Source organism: Eleutherodactylus coqui, chromosome 2 (assembly GCF_035609145.1).
Source record: "Eleutherodactylus coqui strain aEleCoq1 chromosome 2, aEleCoq1.hap1, whole genome shotgun sequence".
NCBI lineage: Eukaryota > Metazoa > Chordata > Amphibia > Anura > Eleutherodactylidae > Eleutherodactylus > Eleutherodactylus coqui.
The window spans coordinates 175,489,298-175,507,175 of record NC_089838.1 but is presented as its reverse complement, the minus strand read 5'-3'; the positions used below and the strand labels follow the sequence as shown (position 1 = coordinate 175,507,175).

The window sequence follows — 17,878 nt, the reverse complement described above, 5'->3', positions numbered from 1 at the left end:
AATCGCACTTATCATCAAGCCATGTTTCAGTTATTCCTACTATTTCGTAATTTTCTTCAGACATTCTTTTTTTCACAGAAATATTTGCAATTGGGTGTGGCACGGCACGCATGTCTTGACAATTAGCACTATGAAATTCGAACCAATGATATCACGACATTTGAGTTAAATATGCGGTATATCCATGAATCAACATGAAAACACTATTTGCAGGCATGCAAATGTTTTCTTCTTTATCAATATTATTTTAACAGTAATCTAAGTCAGGAACTATGAGGGGAGGAGGGGGGAAATGGGGGAGGAGAAAAGGAGAATTAAGGTAAAGTGGGTAAGGAAAGGTAAAAGGTTAGGGGTGTACAGGAACAGAGAAATAAGGAAGGTAGCCAAGAGGACCAGCAGTTATATATGCGTATTAGGCACAATGTAAAGATCTATATTCGTGGGAGTTTCTGGAATTCGTTCCAATAAAACCATGTTTTCAGAAATTCGTATTGTGTTCCTTTAAGAGACGCTGTAAGGTCTTCCATCTCTCTGATTTCCTGTATCATATTAAACCATAAAGAGAACCGAGGTGGCCCTGACTCACGCCAAAGCTTCAGGATACATACCCGAGCTGCATTCACCAGACGGCGTACCACAGAGCACTTATAGGTGGATATTAGAATGTCACTTTAGTGCAGCAAAAACAACAACTGAGATTTAGGCAATGGAAAATTAGTAAATTTGGGTGTAATGCGCCAGACCTCCGACCAGAAGCCAGCTAATACAGGACACTCCCAAAAGATATGCATCAGAGTACCTTATTCTCTCCCAAAGTGGAGATACAGAAGGCATCATAGTTTGGAGGCGGGAGGGCACTTCTTCAGACATTCTTGCTTCAAGCTCACCCACTTTACTGATCAGACTTATTGCATTTGTTGCCATACAATTTTTACAGTGTTAGTATTCTTTGTATTCATTATGCTACTTATGGTCCTATTAGCTGTTCTATTAGTTCTAACTGTAGTAACCCCTCCCCTCGTTCGACCTCCATTCCCAACACTTTGTCCCAAGTCACTGACTACACTGTCTTCCCCCCTATTACTCTTTTTAAACACTGCTCCAACCTTCTAGCCATCTCTCTCCTAGCACAGCTGCACTCTCCCCATTGAGATGCAGACCGTCCCTCCTTCTTACACCAACTCTGGAGCCACTTGTTTACCTCCCTAAGCTCCCGCTGCCTTTCTGGGGTGGCTCGTGGTACAGATAGTATTTTGGAGAAAATACCTTGGAGGTCTTCACTCTAAGCTTAGATCCTAGGTCCCTAAAATCATTTTTGAGGGTCCTCCATTGACCAATAATTTTGTCATTAGTGCACAATGACCGCTGGATCCTCACCAGCCCCTCACCCTCCCCTCATAATATTAACTATACCTATTTAGATAATATATCACAGAAATCAAAGCCAAATTATAATTTGGATTTATGTGATATATTATCTAAATAGGTATAGCCAATATTCATGTGATCTACAAGACTTTAATCTTTTGTGTATAGAATAATTATTGCATCATAATTTATTTAAATTTAATAAGGAACTATTCTTGCAGATTAGAGGAGCCCCCATGGGCTTGCAATTCTTCCCCTCCCTTGCAAACCTTTGTATGGCGCAGTGGGATGAGAATTACATCTATCATTAACAATATTTCTTTAAGAATTCCATCCAGTGCTTTGGACACTATATTGATGACCTGTTTGTATGGAATTGTGATGAAGCGTCCACAAGGAATACATTATAGGACATTTAATAAAAAGTGTTTAATTACTTTAATAATAATCTGTTTAATCTATCCTTTAAAGTTAAATGTCATCAAATGCATATAGCGCTTTTAGATATCACTTTACCACAAGCCCCAATCTGGCAATACTGTTTTGAGTGCGGATAGCAGCCATCTGCATCATACAGTGAGACCGATACCTGTTGGAGAATTAACCAGCACAAAAACAGCTTGTTCTAGCATGGAGAAATATCATTTACAATGTAAGGATATAGAGTAGAGATTATTGAAAAGAGGATATAAAAGGTGGATGATACACAAAGCAGAATTAAAATTACAGAGCAGTACTAACAATGTGTAAGTATTAAAATTACCTGAGTTACACTTCTTATTTAAGGGGTTAAAATATCTTAATGCGAAGCTTGTGGACAGATTGTGTCTTTGGAAAGCAGGAGGGGTATGAGCATTTTCTGGAGTACATATACTGTATAGTCATTATAGGCAATTTTCTTTACTTCATATCAAATTATGTATGCAAGTTATGTATTATCAAACTATAATGATTAGTTCTCTTTAATACTGCAGAGATGTAACGTAGGGTGTTGTCCCCTTATGAAAGGTCTATTATAGACTCCTTTCCTTCTAGTTTTTGTAATAAAAACTCTGGTAAATTAAATTTGTTTTTGAGAACAGCTCTGGAACTACAATTGCTCCATGTTGTGTTCTTCTCCAGTGAGAATTATCTAAATTAAGGGATTATTTTAACATTTCTGGTGGAGTATGTAGGCAAGTGGAATGTTCTAAGGACTGTCAGGGTCTCTAGATGGTGGACACCAGACAAACACAAGTCTGCACGGTAAGATAAGCCCATTGTTTCTTACATATGTTTGCTTCATTCTACTATCTTGGCAAAGTACAGTTTTTAGACTATTTCACTTGCCATATCATCAAGCAGTGTACATTGTATGCATGAACTAGCTGTGTTCACAGCGTGAGATTGTGATTCAAAGACAGTGAGTTAACCTGGCTGTTACCCCTCTCTGAGTTACGCTGCAGAGATATCTACTTCAACTGGAAAGTACTCGCGAATTTAGTAACTCTGTATGGCCTGACAGACTGCTAGAAAGGGGAGAAATCTATTTTGTCTGATGAATCTGGGTCATAAGAATTGAATCCCACGCTTCAGGTTGGACTTGTTAGTGCATGTGAATAACCTGTACAAATGAATGTAAAGGTCAAATTAGACGGGACGAATGATGCCCAACACTCGTCCCTGTGTGTGCTCGCTCCCGTGCTCCTGCACGGGAGCTAGTAGTGCTGGCTCACTCACAGAGCGGCCAGCAGGGGGGCGGGGAGGCTGCAGGAGATTTCACTCCCTGCGCTCCCCCACGCCTCTCCAGTGACATAACATAGCAGCCGTTCAGTACTGAACAGCTGCTATTTACACTGAACAATGAGCGATCTGCTCATCGTCCATCATTTATGCTGCATAAACAATGGACGATCAGCGTGCAAATAGCAGCCATTCAGTACTGGACGGCCGCTATGTTAACTCAATGGAGGGGGGGGGGGAGCGCGAGGAGAGAATTCTCCTGCAGCCTCCTCGCTGAGATTTAACAATACCGGCTAGTATGTGCGGGGACGAGTGTCACATTCATTCCATCTAAAAGGGCCTTAACACATTGTAAGATTGATCTATGCTGGATATATGTACACTGAAACCTTTGACACAGTCTCATACTGGTAGAATGGTGTTTATCCAGCCTAATGGCTATCTGATTGTCATGCTAATTGGTGTAAGGGGAGTCTAAAGGCTGATTTAGATACAATGATTTTTACTCAAAAATCACTGAAAGCCATCTTTTGAGAGATAATCATTGTGTCTAACTGCACTGACATCGTGCAGTTTTCGTTAAGCCGTCGCTGATAGAGATGAGCGAGCACCAAAATGCTCGGGTGCTCGTTACTCGAGACGAACTTTTCGTGATGCTCGAGGGTTCGTTTTGAGTAACGAACCCCATTGAAGTCAATGGGCGACCCGAGCATTTTTGTATATCGCCGATGCTCGCTAAGGTTTTCATTTGTGAAAATCTGGGCAATTCAAGAAAGTGATGGGAACGACACAGCAACGGATAGGGCAGGCGAGGGGCAACATGTTGGGCTGCATCTCAAGTTCACAGGTCCCACTATTAAGCCACAAAAGTGGCAAGAGTGGGCCCCCCCCCAACAACTTTTACTTCTGAAAAGCCCTCATTAGCAATGGATACCTTAGCTAAGCACCACACTACCTCCAACAAAGCACAATCACTGCCTGCATGACACTCCGCTGCCACTTCTCCTGGGTTACATGCTGGCCAATCCCCCCCCCCCCCCCCTGCACGACCCAGTGTCCACAGCGCACACCAAATTGTCCCTGCACAGCCTTCAGCTGCCCTCATGCCACGCCACACTCATGTCTATTTATAAGTGCGTCTGCCAGAGGAACCGCAGGCACACACTGCAGAGGGTTGGCATGGCTAGACAGCGACCCTCTTTAAAAGGGGCGGGGCGATAGCCCACAATGCTGTACAGAAACAATGAGAAATCCAATCCTGTGCCACCTCCATCTGGAGCTGCACACGTGGGCATAGCAATGGGGAACCTATGTGCCACACACTATTCATTCTGTCAAGGTGTCTGCATGCCCCAGTCAGACTGCGTTTTTTTATAAATAGTCACAGGCAGGTACAACTGGGAATCCCCAACTCCGCAATGGGAATTCCGTGTGCACCCACAGGATGGGTGGCTCCCTGGAACCCACCCGCTGTACATAAATGTATCCCATTGCAGTGCCCTGGACAGCAGAGCTAACGTCAGATGAAATGCAGGTGGGCTTCGGCCCACACTGCATGCCCCAGTCAGACTGGGGTTCTTTAGAAGTGGACACAGATGCATTTACAACTCCCTGTGGACCCACAGCATGGGTGGCTCCCTGGAACCCACCGGCGGTACATAAAAATATCCCATTGCATTGCCCATCACAGCTGAGGTAATAATGTCATGTTTAATGCAGGTGGGCTTCGGCCCACACTGCATGCCCCAGTCAGACTGGGGTTCTTTAGAAGTGGACACAGATGCATTTACAACTCCCTGTGGACCCACAGCATGGGTGGGTGCCAGGAAGCCACCGGCGGTACATAAATACATCCCATTGCAGTGCCCAACACAGCTGATGTAACGTCAGCTGTAATGCAGGTGGGCTAAAAATTAATTTGATTACACTGTAGGCGAGGGCCCCCAAAAATTGGTGTATCAACAGTACTAATGTACATCAGAAAAATTGCCCATGCCCAAGCAAGAGGGCAGGTGAAACCCATTAATCGCTTTGGTTAATGTGGCTTAATTGGTAACTAGGCCAGGAGGCAGCCCAGTTAAAATAAAAATTGGTTGAGGTGAAAGTTTCAACGCTTTAATGAGCATTGAAACGTATAAAAATTGTTTTGAAAAATTATATGACTGAGCCTTGTGGGCCTAAGAAAAATTGCCCGTTCGGCGTGATTATGTGAGGTTTCAGGAGGAGGAGCAGAAGGAGGAGGAGGAATATTATACACAGATTGATGAAGCGAAAAGGTCCCCGTTTTTGATGGGGATACAGAACGATGCTTCCATCCGCGGGTGCAGCCTACGTATTGCTTAGGTATCGCTGCTGTCCGCTGGTGGAGAAGAGAAGTCTGGGGAAATCCAGGCTTTGTTCATCTTGATGAGTGTTAGCCTGCTGGCACTGTCGGTTGACAGGCGGGTACGCTTATCTGTGATGATTCCCCCAGTCGCACTAAACACCCTCTCTGACAAGACGCTAGCCGCAGGACAAGCAAGCACCTCCAGGGCATACAGCGCAAGTTCAGGCCACGTGTCCAGCTTCGACACCCAGTAGTTGTAGGGGGCAGAGGCATCACGGAGGACGGTCGTGCGATCGGCTACGTACTCCCTCACCATCCTTTTACAGTGCTCCCGCCGACTCAGCCGTGACTGGGGAGCGGTGACACAGTCTTGCTGGGGAGCCATAAAGCAGTCAAGGGCCTTAAAGAGTGTTGCCCTGCCTGTGCTGTACATGCTGCCCGATCTCCGCGCCTCCCCTGCTACCTGGCCCTCGGAACTGCGCCTTCGGCCACTAGCGCTGTCGTATGGGAATTTTACCATCAGTTTGTCCACCAGGGTCCTGTGGTATAGCAACACTCTCGAACCCCTTTCCTCTTCGGGTATGAGAGTGGAAAGGTTCTCCTTATACCGTGGGTCGAGCAGTGTGTACACCCAGTAATCCGTAGTGGCCAGAATGCGTGTAACGCGAGGGTCACGAGAAAGGCATCCTAACATGAAGTCAGCCATGTGTGCCAGGGTACCTGTACGCAACACATGGCTGTCCTCACTAGGAAGATCACTTTCAGGATCCTCCTCCTCCTCCTCCTCTGGCCATACACGCTGAAAGGATGACAGGCCAGCAGCATGTGTACGCTCACCAGTGGGCCAAGCTGTCTCTTCCCCCTCCTCCTCATCTTCCTCCTCCTCCTCCTCCTCACCGCGCTGAGATCTACAGGAGGGTGCTCTGACTATCCAGCGACATACTGTCTTCCCCCGGCTCTGTTTCCGAGCGCAAAGCATCTGCCTTTATGCTTTGCAGGGAACTTCTCAAGAGGCATAGCAGAGGAATGGTGACGCTAATGATTGCAGCATCGCCGCTCACCACCTGGGTAGACTCCTCAAACTTTCCAAGGACCTGGAAGATGTCTGCCAACCAGGCCCACTCTTCTGAAAATAATTGAGGAGGCTGACTCCCACTGCGCCGCCCATGTTGGAGTTGGTATTCCACTATAGCTCTACGCTGCTCATAGAGCCTGGCCAACATGTGGAGCGTAGAGTTCCACCGTGTGGGCACGTCGCACAGCAGTCGGTGCACTGGCAGATTAAACCGATGTTGCAGGGTGCGCAGGGTGGCAGCGTCCGTGTGGGACTTGCGGAAATGTGCGCAGAGCCGGCGCACCTTTCCGAGCAGGTCTGACAAGCGTGGGTAGCTTTTCAGAAAGCGCTGAACCACCAAATTAAAGACGTGGGCCAGGCATGGCACGTGCGTGAGGCTGCCGAGCTGCAGAGCCGCCACCAGGTTACGGCCGTTGTCACACACGACCATGCCTGGTTGGAGGCTCAGCGGCGCAAGCCAGCGGTCGGTCTGCTCTGTCAGACCCTGCAGCAGTTCGTGGGCCGTGTGCCTCTTATCTCCTAAGCTGAGTAGTTTCAGCACGGCCTGCTGACGCTTGCCCACCGCTGTGCTGCCACGACGCGCGACAGCGACTGCTGGCGACGTGCTGCTGCTGACACATCTTGATTGCGAGACAGAGGTTGCGTTGGAGGAGGAGGAGGGTGCTTTAGTGGAGGAAGCATACACCGCCGCAGATACCACCACCGAGCTGTGGCCCGCAATTCTGGGGGTGGGTAGGACGTGAGCGGTCCCAGGCTCTGACTCTGTCCCAGCCTCCACTAAATTCACCCAATGTGCCGTCAGGGAGATATAGTGGCCCTGCCTGCCTGTGCTTGTCCACGTGTCCGTTGTTAAGTGGACCTTGGCAGTAACCGCGTTGGTGAGGGCGCGTACAATGTTGCGGGAGACGTGGTCGTGCAGGGCTGGGACGGCACATCGGGAAAAATAGTGGCGACTGGGAACTGAGTAGCACGGGGCCGCCGCCGCCATCATACTTTTGAAGGACTCCGTTTCCACAACCCTATACGGCAGCATCTCCAGGCTGATAAATTTGGCTACGTGCACGTTTAACGCTTGAGTGTGCGGGTGCGTGGCGGCGTACTTGCGCTTGCGCTCAAACACTTGCGCTAGCGACGGCTGGACGGTGCGCTGAGAGACATTGGTGGATGGGGCCGAGGACAGCGGAGGTGAGGGTGTGGGTGCAGGCCAGGAGACGGTAGTGCCTGTGTCCTCAGAGCGGGGTTGGATCTCAGTGGCAGGTTGGGGCACAGGGGGAGAGGCAGCGGTGCAAACCGGAGGCGGTGAACCGCCTTCGTCCCACCTTGTGGGGTGCTTGGCCATCATATGTCTGCGCATGCTGGTGGTGGTGAGGCTGGTGGTGGTGGCTCCCTGGCTGATCTTGGCGCGACAAAGGTTGCACACCACTGTTCGTTGGTCGTCTGCACTCTCAGTGAAAAACTGCCAGACCTTTGAGCACCTCGGCCTCTGCAGGGTGGCATGGCGCGAGGGGGCGCTTTGGGAAACAGTTGGTGGATTATTCGGTCTGGCCCTGTCTCTACCCCTGGACACCGCACTGCCTCTTGCAACCTGCCCTGCTGCTGCCCTTGCCTCCCCCTCTGAAGACCTGTCCTCAGTAGGCGTAGCAAACCAGGTGGGGTCAGTCACCTCATCGTCCTGCTGCTCTTCCTCCGAATCCTCTGTGCGCTCCTCCCTCGGACTTACTGCCCTTACTACTACCTCACTGATAGACAACTGTGTCTCATCGTCATTGTCCTCCTCACCCACTGAAAGGTCTTGAGACAGTTGCCGGAAGTCCCCAGCCTCATCCCCCGGACCCCGGGAACTTTGCAATGGTTGGGCATCAGTCACGATAAACTCCTCTGGTGGGAGAGGATTCGGAACCCTTGCTGGCCATTCTGGGCAGGGGCCCGGGAACAGTTCCTGGGAGTCTGCCTGCTCCTCAGAATGTGTCATTGTAATGGAGTGAGGAGGCTGGGAGGAAGGAGGAGCAGCAGCCAGAGGATTCAGAGTTGCAGCAGTGGACGGCGCAGAACTCTGGGTGTTCGATAGATTGCTGGATGCACTTTCTGCCATCCATGACAGGACCTGCTCACACTGCTCATTTTCTAATAAAGGTCTACCGCGTGGACCCATTAATTGTGAGATGAATGTGGGGACGCCAGAAACGTGCCTCTCTCCTAATCCCGCAGCAGTCGGCTGCGATACACCTGGATCAGGAGCTCGGCCTGTGCCCACACCCTGACTTGGGCCTCCGCGTCCTCGGCCGCATCCACGTCCTCTAGGCCTACCCCTACCCCTCAGCATGGTGTATTACCAGTAGTGCAGAAACAGAACGCTGTAATTAAATGTGCCGCTTATTGGCCTGTGGTTGGAGGCTGACTTCGCTTACGGAACGCACAGCAGAGCCAGGAAATAATTTTGCGCAAGCCTGCTGTAACACTTAGCTGGCTGCGTATGAATTAGGAGGACAACTACCCCCAGCACAGACCCAGTACACTGAGGACAGTCACAGGCAGCCCAAATAGATTTTTTTTCCCAAATGTTTTTGGAAAGGCCCACTGCCTATATTCAATAAATATGTCTTCTGTCCCTGCCTCACCACTACTGGCCCTGGAGTATGTAAAATAACTGCAGACTGTTGCACTGTGGACTGGAATACAGCGGTGATGTAACAGCCAACACAGAGCCAGGAAATAATTTTGCGCAAGCCTGCTGTAACACTTAGCTGGCTGCGTATGAATTAGGAGGACAACTACCCCCAGCACAGACCCAGTACACTGAGGACAGTCACAGGCAGCCCAAATAGATTTTTTTTCCCAAATGTTTTTGGAAAGGCCCACTACCTATATTCAATAAATATGTCTTCTGTCCCTGCCTCACCACTACTGGCCCTGGAGTATGTAAAATAACTGCAGACTGTTGCACTGTGGACTGGAATACAGCGGTGATGTAACAGCCAACACAGAGCCAGGAAATAATTTTGCGCAAGCCTGCTGTAACACTTAGCTGGCTGCGTATGAATTAGGAGGACAACTACCCCCAGCACAGACCCAGTACACTGAGGACAGTCACAGGCAGCCCAAATAGATTTTTTTTTCCAAATGTTTTTGGAAAGGCCCACTGCCTATATTCAATAAATATGTCTTCTGTCCCTGCCTCACCACTACTGGCCCTGGAGTATGTAAAATAACTGCAGACTGTTGCACTGTGGACTGGAATACAGCGGTGATGTAACAGCCAACACGGAGCCAGGAAATAATTTTGCGCAAGCCTGCTGTAATACTTAGCTGGCTGCGTATGAATTAGGAGGACAACTACCCCCAGTACAGACCCAGTACACTGAGGACAGTCACAGGCAGCCCAAATAGATTTTTTTCCCAAATGTTTTTGGAAAGGCCCACTGCCTATATTCAATAAATATGTCTTCTGTCCCTGCCTCACCACCACTACTGGCCCTGGACTATGTATAATTACTGCAGGGCGCAATGCTCTGCACGGCCGATATACAAAAAAAAAAAAAAAAGTGCAACACTGCAAAAAGCAGCCTCCACACTACTGCACACGGTTAGATGTGGCCCTAAGAAGGACTGTTGGGGTTCTTGAAGCCTAAAATACTCCTAACACTCTCCCTATAGCAACTCCAGCAAGACAGCACTTTCCCTGATCTCTGTCAGAACGCATCTGTGGCGAGCCGCGGGAGGGGCCGATTTATATACTCGGGTGACACCTGATCTCGCCAGCCACTCACTGCAGGGGGGTGGTATAGGGCTTGAACGTCGCAGGGGGAAGTTGTAATGCCTTCCCTGTCTTTCTATTGGCCAGAAAAGCGCGCTAATGTCTCAGAGATGAAAGTAAAAATAACTCGAACATCGCGTGGTACTCGTCACGAGTAACGAGCATCTCGAACACGCTAATACTCGAACGAGTATCAAGCTCGGACGAGTACGTTCGCTCATCTCTAAAATTGAATGAAACTGAAAAAGGGGTGACACAAATTAGATATTAGAAAAAACTTTTTGACCGTGAGGGTGTGAGTGGAACAGGTTACCACGGGATGTGGTGAGTTCTCCTTCAATGGAAGTGTTCAAACAAAGGCTGGACAAATATCTGTCTGGGATAGCTTAGTGAATCCTGCAATAAGCAGAGGGTTAGGCCAGATGACCCTGGAGGTCCCTTCCAACTCTACCATTCTATGATTCTATGAGGAACACATCCAATATAAAGATGTCACTTAATTATTTGAGATTTTGTTTGGCGTACCTGGTATAGAGCTGTGTTTCCCACAACAGGCACAAGCTATGCACAGAGGAATGGTACAAAGAACCTGTATTTCATGATGATTTATAGTTGAACCCTATAAAGTTGGGTCAGGTGCATTGCAAGATAATTTTCGTTTCTGGAAATATTAAGTTGAAGAAAAGGCCTTTGAATCAGTTAAGGTACAGGCTGAAGAAAGTATGCAAGAATCAAATGAGTTCCAATCAACAAAAGATACTCCTGGGCCAGATGAAGAAATTGTGTGAATGAATGGGTCTCTGTTGGATGATGCATACATTGAAAGAGGTACACATGCTGCTCCTGAAGTGCATACTGAACAGGTGACTGATGTACAATCTGAAGTCTCCAATGTGGAACTTAAGAAGGTTACTGTTGCAATTGAGATGCAAGTGCAAGTCATGAAGACGCAGTGAAAGGTAGAACAGCAGAAATTTTCCATATGGAAAAAAGAAGGCTTACTGTAAAGAGGAAGGCATGGTATGGCCATGGGCCCAAAACACTGACACTTAAAAGTGAAAATCCCCAAGCTAAGAGCTTTGACCCTGGAGAGTTAGGTCCTGTGATAAGACCTAAAGCCTTTTTTTTTTTTAGAGGGGAAGATATGTAGAAGTAAAATACCATAGATGACCTTAACGGGGATGGAGAGCAGGCATTCTGTGTGCTAATCATCAAGGATAGTTGTATGTGTGGGTTTGGCCGGTAGGAGTTAAAACCTCCAGACACACTGAGCACTGTGGCTGCTGCTAGCCAGAGAGTTAGAGTCTCTGAGAGAAGTCCAGTGGAAACTAAGTTGCTGTGGCTGAATACCACAAGTCTGACAGGGAAGAATGCCCCCTAGACTGGAAGCGTTGTACAGCGTTTAGTGGAGCACTGAAAAGGTAGCGCTAAACGCTGTACAAAAATGTCTGTGTGAGGGAGGCCTTAGACTTTTGTCTCATTCACTGGAGGACAAGGATCATTAGGTCTACCCTTACTCATCAAAGGGTATGCAGCTGGAAGAATGATTGCACAAGGACTGAGGCATTTACTGGAATTGTAAGATAAGAAAATAATGTTAAAATCTTTGCTTATATGCTATATTTGTTTCTGAATTCTATCCAATGCTTATCCAAATGTTGGTCAAATTAGTAGATGCCACGGATTATCTAGATCACCAGATTTTTACAGTGTTGGGTATAGTTCAAGCTTTTTTCTAAATATTATTGCTGTGTTTAGCTGTTTATTTAGCATTTAAAATGTAAATGGTTTGTTTACCTTATTTGCTTACAATGTGTAAAAAACAAATCAAATGAGTTTCCAAAGTTGTACGCCCTAGGGAACGCCCATGTGAAGTTACTCACCATCTAATGTTTAATAAACTACCCATTATGTAGTTTATATGATAGATTGCACTATGTGCAAATTATTATATCAGAAAACTGAACACAAGAATTCAGGAACACATAGGAATCGAACAGAAGCAGTCACATGTATCAGGTGTGGCTAAACATTTCGTCACTGTGCATGACAGCCTCCTTTGATTCATGCACATTTAAGTGTATTAAACAAGTTTTCCAACCTAAGGAGGGGATTGGACACAGAAACATTTTAGATTCTCTGCTGCGGCACATATTCAAAAGGCTTGCACTACAAACAATTGACTGTATTTCTATTGAGATGCTTTAGTATGTTTTCTATGTTCGGTTGCAAAATAATACAATATTATTTGTGTCCTAGCATTTTGCGGCTTATTAAGATTGGTTTATCTTAGAGGATAGGTACAACAGATTTCTAAATATTTGGACCCCATGGATAGATTACGCCCTCCCTACAGTGGAGGCTGGCACCTCAACTGCACTATAAATACAAAGCCTGAAAGCTAACCTTGGAGATCCCTCCTCCCTTGGTTTGCTGCCCCATGAGAAAAGAAACTGCCCTACCTAACCCACCCTAATACCTGCCTACCTCCCTCCTTTTTCACTTCTACAAGTTGGCCCTGGCCAGGCCACTGAGGTTTTTGAATCATTTCTATGACAAAAACAACAATGAAAGGTGCAGAAAAATCTGGCTATAACGGATTCAAATTATACTACCACCACTAACCCAGCCAGCCTTGTACGCCTACATACATTATCTCAATGTTATATTCCTTTGTAAAATGGAACATTTTCAATAAAAATTATTGCTTTTTTTTTTCTTTTTTAAAGATTGGTCTATTGATTAGACCATGTGGTATTCGCTTTAAATAGCGCTCATGTCATGAGGTAGAATATGTTGTGATCAAGATTTGCTAACATTCAAATACAAATACTCTATGTCTTGTTTACCCTGACCACAACATTTATTGGACTATGATTTCATCAATAAAGTATATTCTTATACTGTGAGTGCTGGACATTATTTTTTTCTGAAGCTGCTCTTTTGTGCTGCATGAACCAGCAGCTATCAATGCACTACAAGGAACTTACGGGGTGTTGTGAAAAAGGATAAATGAAGCAACGAGAGTATTACTTTCATTTGACTGCCTAGACACATCTAGTGCTTAAGTTGTAGTGCCTAGAGTCTTACTAGGCACTATGCAATTTTGTTGCATTATACAATAAGTACTATTTTTAAGGAAGTTGTTTTGCTTTAACCTACCATGCTGTGGTTGCCACCATCTGAAAGCAGTGGAAGAGGTCTTGGCATAACGAGGAAGTTCTACAGAAATTATCTGTGGATCCAGGTAGGAAAGGAAATCCAGTTCTCGCAACGTACTCCAACTGATGCCATTGTCATTTGTGTACTGAACAACAATACCTGAAGGTTTGATATTAAAAGAATAAAAATGACAAATGTGAAAGCAATACACATAAAAAAATACTGTACATTTTTAATAAATAGGGAGAGCTTTAATAGCCTTTCAAATCACTACGTTTCAGTCCATTCATTAAAACTGACAATAACTGTGCAAACCATGCAGTGGTTAGAACCTTGCCGTGGTGAGAAAGTTGTTTAACAGAAGCCTAGAACACAGAGAAATGTGAATGCTGTTTTAACACAGGCTTGCACAACATGCAGCCCAACTGAGGATTCCTTACAACCCGGTACTGTGACGTGACTACCGTTAAGTCACAGTCTGCAGGACAGCCCTGTCACACTAGCAGTGCTGCTATTGATGCCCTAAACTTTACCAGCTGCTAGTTGTAAAGTTTAGAGAAGCAGTAGCGGTGCCTCTAGCGTGATATAACTGTGTAAGCAGTCCTTTACGAAAGGACCTAAGGTGAATGACAGTCATGTGACCTGCGGTTGGTCATGTCACTATTAGTTTAGAGAAAGCCCCGTGAGTGTCAGTGCATAGAATCTCACAGTAAGTTTATTTTTATAGTATAAATACTAACTATACTATAAAGCTACTTATACTTCCTATACTAGACAAACTCTAAAGTTTATAGTATCTATATGTAGCTTACTACACAGCACAGCATTCAGAGAAGACCTCAAGAGCAGCAGTGTGCAGAATCTTTATATATAAGTTGATATATATAAGTTTTATATATAATATTGATGCCTGTGATTGGCTGAGTGCTGTGATCAATCACAGGCAGCGCTAAGCTGTCATTCAATGAATGGCTGAGCGTTGCCTGTGATTGGCTGAGCACTCAGCCAATTTGATACAGCCCTTTCAGCAGGTGGGGATTTTAAATCCCCACCTACGGAAAGAACTTCATTACAGTGCTGGGACTCAAGCGGCTAGATGCGTCTGAGCAGTATTTTTTATTTTTTACACCTGTTAGGGATGATTTTCAGGGAAGGGCTTATATTCAAAGGTGACATTTCGACTCATGTCTGGAGTATTTATCAAGCCTCGTTAAAGACTCCTGCCTTGATAAAAACTCTAGGCAGGAGTTAAAACGCCACCTGTTTTATGCGAATGAGGGAATAAAGTTACTTCCTAATGGATGTTGCAGACACTACAGGTAGTCCTCTAGAAAATGAACCATTACACAGTTTTTTCCATTTTTTCTCTGTTTGAAATTTTTTAAAGTTTTCTAATACATTACATGGTACTATTGAAGCCTACAACTCATCCCACAAATAAAACAACCCCTTAAGTAGCTATGTTACTCGAAAAATATAAAAAAGTTATAATTTTTTGAAAAAGCAGATGAAGAAATGAAAAAGGAAAAAAAGGACTGCAACAGGAAAGGTTAAAATACAGATGCATTCGTATTGCATCATATTTGAATTCATTGCTATCATTTTCTATTATGCAAAAATCTGATCAGTTTTTGATAAATAGAAAATAATACCATTAAATTCAAATATGGATGAAAATACAGATAACATAACATACTGATACAATTTTATCTGTATTACATCAATATGGAGCTGGATTAAGGGCATCTACAAATATACTCATGTGAAAAAGGCCTTAGGCCCCATTTAGATGCTAATATTTGAATCACTATTTTGCACCAGTCTTTGGAAGCAAAACCAGGAGTGGGTCCAATATATGGAAGAGATGTAAATCTTCCCATTATACTTTTTTTCGGTAGGTTCCATTAAAGGTTTTCCTTTCTAAATACTGATGCAAAATACTGACCAAATACTGTCAACTGTGAATTGAGCTTTAGGCTGGTCTCACATGACCGGATTTGAATTGCGGATTCTGCACGGACGATAACACATGTGCATTGAAAGGCATGTAGTTTCAAATTTTCCTTCACACTTGCAGGTACGAATTGTGTATTCCGCGAGCGGAAGAAAAATCGCAGCATGCTGTATTTTACTGAGGAATCCGTGACCATAGAGCCCATTGTGTTTTATGGTTGTGGATATACCTGCAGCCCATACGCAATTACATTGCGTATAGGTTGCAGATACCTGAGTAATCACTAAGCAACGGCGCAGGAGATAAAAACTAAAAAAAAAGTACTGTACTATGCATGACCACCTGCATGCCTCTGCAGTCATACGCAATACGATTACTACCAAACGCAGGGTCACTGGCCGGGCTCACTGTTGGGATCCGCTGTGGGCCTCTCGCATGTGGAATCCGACCCAGTCGTGCGAGCCCAGCCTTACACTGTAGAATAATACAAGTTTTTACCCTGACCGAATCAAGAAAATGATATAAGAATTAGAATAGGGGTAATATTTCGACCTGTAATAATGTGGGAGCTCAGCTATGAATTCTTCATTTCATACCATAACAAGAATTGCAGGCAAGAATATTATTTACCTTCGTTTCTGGACTTTGGTTTGCTACAAGAGGAGCCACCATTTTTACTTCCAATCTGGATATAAAATTGAAGTAATCTGTAAAGAAGCAAGTAGAATGGAGAAGAATACAGAATATGTTGTGGATTTAGAGCCATTCCTAGTAAACCTCTAAAGGAAAAACAGTGTTAAAGCCTCTTATAGTGTGTTTTAAAATGTAAGATGGCTAAGGAATCTTGTCAGAACAATGAAGAACCACATATTTTTTTTCTTTCTATCCTCATTTGTAGCAAACTTGTGCATCTGTACTTGGAGAAAATGCTGCCTAGCTACCGTGTTTCCCCGAAAATAAGACACCCCCTGAAAATAAGGCACCCCCTGAAAGTTGCAGAAGTTCCAAATATAAGGCACCCCCCTGATAGTAAGGCATAGTAAAGTGTGCAGGCAAGTCAAGAGGCCTGTCCCCTACTGCCATCCTCGTTGTCTCCTACCTCAAGATGTATGGGTAGATCTGCAGACAGTCTGCTGTTATCCTGTCCCTGCTGTGCTGTACAAATGTGCTGTTGTGAGCTCCCCTTGCTGGCTGGAAAAGTCCATACTGTATGTTCTGTTCCTGCTGTACATGTCTGCTGTGATAAGCACCCCCTGGTGGCCGGAAGCTGCAATACCATCCCTGCTTACAAGTGGTACAGGAACTTCTGTCTGCAGACAGGTACGTTACTTTACAGCCCTTATTTTTTTATGGCTCTGTGTGTGAGTCAGGCAACCTGTGTGTGATTCTTAAGGCTGGGTTCTCACAGAGCGTATTTCCAGCGGAAATCTCGCAGTTTGGCCACAGCGATAAACAGCGAGATTTCCACCGGAAAAGCGCTGCTTCAAAACCCACGGCACTCAGCCGCTTGTTTTGAAGCGACCTGGCTGCACGCTTTTCCTTTTCTGTGGCCGGTGAATCCGCACCAGAACACCGGCTTCTCCCAGCTTTGCCGTGACAGATTTGCTGTCCCATGTGGACGAGATTTCTGAGAAATTTCATCCACAAAGCTGGCCAATTGAGGGATTAGCGGCCACAGACAGATTTGCCGAGGCGAAATAAGACACCCCTTGAAAATAAGACGTAGCGCATATTTGGGGGGCAAAAATTAATATAAGACGCGTCTTATTTTCGGGGAAACAGGGTAGTGGCATATAAAATTGAGCTACCATTCTGCTCATGTGACTACTCGCTCATGTGAAAATTGCCTTATGGTATATTCACACAAACTATTTTGCCATCTCATTTTCGGACCAAAAAATAGGTCTAAAAGCGTATGGAAATAGAACACATTCATTTCAATATGAATATTCATACATTTTTTTTTTATTCACATATCTTACTTTGGTGCAATTTTTATATGAAAATCACCCATTCAAGGCGATGGGTGCATTTAAAAAACATGTTACACTTGCATGATGCAAATGCAATCCGCTTTAGATGCATTTAACCATAAATTAAAAACAGAGAATTAGGGCTTCTGTCCACGGGCGATAATGCATTGTGGTACTTGCGGCGATAATCCGGCCGCGAGTTATGCAGTGCACGCTTTCCATAACATTGCTATGGAAAGCGCAGCCCCCTGTCCACGAGCGGAGAATCATAGCTATTCTCCGCTCGCAGGAAACAAATCTTAGCATGCTGTGATTTGACGCGATTCTCAGTGGTGAGCCTATCTGTCAGATGGGCTCACCGCAGAGAACTGACAGTTCTTCCCCCTACTTCCCGGCGGCGATTATTGCTAGCGATATTCCACCTCGCCCGTGGACAGGGTGCCTTAGAAAGTGGTTTTTATACACACTTGAAAAAAGGATGCATAAAAGATGGAGATTGTGCAGAAAAAAAATTGCACATAAATTGCAAACACAAATAGGACCA

At 45.3% G+C, this 17,878-nt stretch overlaps 1 protein-coding gene across 1 annotated transcript in view; it reads right to left on the bottom strand.

The window, feature by feature from the left end:
* RELN (reelin) overlaps positions 1 to 17,878 on the bottom strand; it is a 655,909-nt gene that overhangs the window by 129,948 nt on the left and 508,083 nt on the right. Inside the window, exons 31-32 of the mRNA XM_066591974.1 lie at positions 15,992 to 16,068; positions 13,408 to 13,566 (exon numbers count right to left, since the gene is read on the bottom strand). Coding sequence (XP_066448071.1) covers positions 13,408 to 13,566; positions 15,992 to 16,068 — 236 coding nt within the window. The remainder of the gene's footprint in view (positions 1 to 13,407; positions 13,567 to 15,991; positions 16,069 to 17,878) is intronic.